At 32.4% G+C, this 3,187-nt stretch overlaps 1 protein-coding gene across 1 annotated transcript; it reads right to left on the reverse strand.

Annotated features, from left to right (window-relative positions):
* Positions 1–1,016, reverse strand: LOC114174714 (uncharacterized). Its single transcript, XM_028059552.2, has one exon. The coding sequence runs from the start codon at positions 860–862 to the stop codon at positions 299–301; it is 564 nt and encodes a 187-aa protein (XP_027915353.1). The 5' UTR covers positions 863–1,016; the 3' UTR covers positions 1–298.
* Positions 1,017–3,187: the final 2,171 nt, after the last annotated feature.

Below are 3,187 nucleotides of genomic sequence, written 5' to 3' on the forward strand. Positions count from 1 at the left end.
GATCTTTTATTCGATAGTACACATGAAAAGTTCAGATCTCTGGCAAAACAAGAGATTAATTGTATATAGAGCAAGTGCCAATCTATACGTGCTCTACCACAATAAAACTGCAGAGCAAGTGCAAGACATCAATAAAAGCAAAAATAATAAATTCTTTAATTTATTTTTGCATATAAGAAGCTATAGAAAGTGTGGAAGGGAAGAAAAGAAAGAAATTAATAGAGTGCATACTGCAGTTGATTTCATTGGTTAGTTGAGTGATTGAGGTTTTGATTTTATGTTTATTAACGTTAACTTCTTAATTATAAAGCGAAATGGCCAACGACTCTTCCCTCAGTAACCTCATTTGCTTTGCAATAAACGCCTCTATCGTGCGCCGGAACTCCTCGTTGCTCAGCTTATCCTGCGGATACGATTTTTCCCGCGCCTTCTCCGTCTCCGATCGCCGGAGTTCTCGTCCGCCCGTCTTATTCCCATCCTCACCCTCTCCCTCCGACAGGCTCCGGAAATAAACTTTTCTTCTATCAAGATGATCTGTTGCGGCGCCTGAATCGCTGTCCGTACACGTGTCACCGATCTGCCGGTGTTTCGCCTCTGCCACCACCGTCTCATCAGAATGGGATTGGGTGAATCGGCGGGACTGGGCGAGGAGGGCGGCGATGATGGCGTTGAAAACGGCGAAGACGAAGAGAGGACTGCGGAGACAGTCGGCGGAGAGTCGCAGAGCTAAGGGGAGGCGCGTGAGGAACCACGTAAGGAAGAAGAGAGCGACGCATAGTTCAATAATGCGAAGTGTTTTGGTAATGCTGTTAACAATGCTTCTTTTCCCTACTTTCATGTTGCTCAACTCTAGCGCATCCATGGCCTAGAAAGAAAGAAAGAGAGAGAGAGCCTTTCTCTTTTCACGTCTTCGTGTTCTTATATACACACTCTGAACTCTGCCACCGCCATTTTTTCTTCAGTAACAGTGTTCTTTAATTAAGAGGTTAATATCTTACACATGCTGACATGCAATGCAACCCTTAATGACATTATATTTATATTTAAAACTAACACCAAATCAAATATAAATCTCCATAAAGTAAGTTTGTGTGGATGATCGAATTTACATTCTAAATAGCCGTTTAAGGTTTTATTCCATGGTATATGCATGGAATAAGTAACTTTTAAGTGCCAAAAGACTCGTCTCAAGTTCATGTATCCTTACTTATTCTGTTCAACAACAATCTCTGCAGATTCTTTATCCACAAAATAAAGAACTTTACAAAACGCACTTCAATGGTGATATGCGGAGTTCGCACAAATCTATAACACTGCGTTCGAACTATACAAAATGAGAGAGAGAAAATAAAATAGATTTGATTAGAGAAGAGTTACCTTTTAAATTTGATTTTTTATTTCTTAAAATTGAAAAGAGAAGTTTTTTATTAAGTTAGGAAGTTAGTTGAAAGGAGCAGTCAAATATTGAGTCATTCTGAGATTGCATGTAATATAAGAAAAGAATCAAAAACTGCTCCCAAACTCTCTACCACTGGCGTGCCAAAATTAAACTATCAGACCTGCTGCTATCTACTCATCTGTATCTTTTATTTTTCTCTTCTCACTTCAACAAAGTCACTTATTTCTTGTATTTTAGGTTGCTTCTTCTTCTTGCACCTCTATATTTATTTTTGGATTTATAGTAGCCACGTCTATTAATTGATTTTATTTTTCAAAGTTAAGAAGAAAAATTATTTGTCCCTTTCATAATTCATTATATATATTACCACTGACGTTTCCGTATTTGCATAATATTTTAATATTCTCTTTCACTTTACTTTCCTTTTATTCTTTTCTATCCTAGCTAGTGTTATATTATTTGTCACGTATCTTTTCTAAACACAAATGAGTAAATATATTTATGTATGTTTGTTCTAGTCGACCCTTTAAATTAGAACATTTATCTTATATTATATTAATGTAGTGTCACTTCAAGACTTTATCTTCTTTATTCATATGAAATTTTGTCTTCAGTAAAAGACCTGGTATTGGATTGGGAGTGTACCGATTAAACTTTTCAACCAACATTATGCAGTTGAGACTTTCATGTGTGAGTGTGTGTTATAAATAATTATACGATCCTTATATCAATTTTTAAAGAGGATAGGCACTGACAAAATGTATTAACAGCTTTATGTATAGGCAGCATAGCTCTTGACAAGTAATGCAGTATGAGAAAGATAGAAAATGAGTAGTTGGGGTATATGAATAATTATAATTAAAATTAGTTAGATATTTTTTTCTATAAATATTAAGTTTATAACCTTTTAATTATTTATGTTATTCCAACAAATAATTTTTTATATCTTGTTGCTACAAGGTGGAATAGATTTCATGAAGTCTTCTGTTTTTTATGGTGTCTGTTACTTCCAAACTGGAGTGTCTTCAGTCCGGTCGTATTGTACCTGCACAAGGTATTTCATCAAATATTTTTTTGTCTAGTTGGCTATAATAAATGATAGTGTATAAGAACACTAAATGTGTCACCTATTTATACTATTTTCAATACACTTTTATTTTATCTTTAGTAACCATCTTTGTTTGAGTTAAACGAGATTAAATGATATATTTAGGGAGTTACTTAACTTCTCAATCATACTGTTCCACCTTGAATATTATCAATTGTCTTACCACCGAATAATAGATTCATAATCAATTGAATACCACAATTATTATATTTTATTTAATAATTGAATCTAAGAATTATATTTAATTTATAATTGAATTTCAAAAATAATTAATAAAAATGTTAATTTTAATATAAATATTAATATAACATATAAAAATTACATTTGATCTCAATTTAGAAGTTTAGAAAAAACAAAATTGCTCCATTACACACAAACAATTAGGATTAAATTGTACGTAAATAATGAATATAAGGACTAAATTAAACAAAAGACAGTGACATAGTCATGAATTGACACATAACACTGACATTGACATGTGACACAATGTTTACTTGACATATGGACAATCTTTTTTTAAAATTAAAAAAAATTAAAAATTAGAAAAATCAAATATACCCGGAATTAACATGTGACGTATACTGTTTTCAGACATTAAATATTTAAATGATTTTAGCAAAAAGGATAAAAAGAACAAAAATTAACGAAAATTATGACCTAATTGAACAAAAATGAAAATA

This window comes from Vigna unguiculata, chromosome 2 (genome assembly GCF_037176805.1).
Source record: "Vigna unguiculata cultivar grain cowpea cultivar isolate G323 ecotype 2 chromosome 2, ASM3717680v1, whole genome shotgun sequence".
In the NCBI taxonomy this organism is placed as follows: Eukaryota; Viridiplantae; Streptophyta; class Magnoliopsida; order Fabales; family Fabaceae; genus Vigna; species Vigna unguiculata.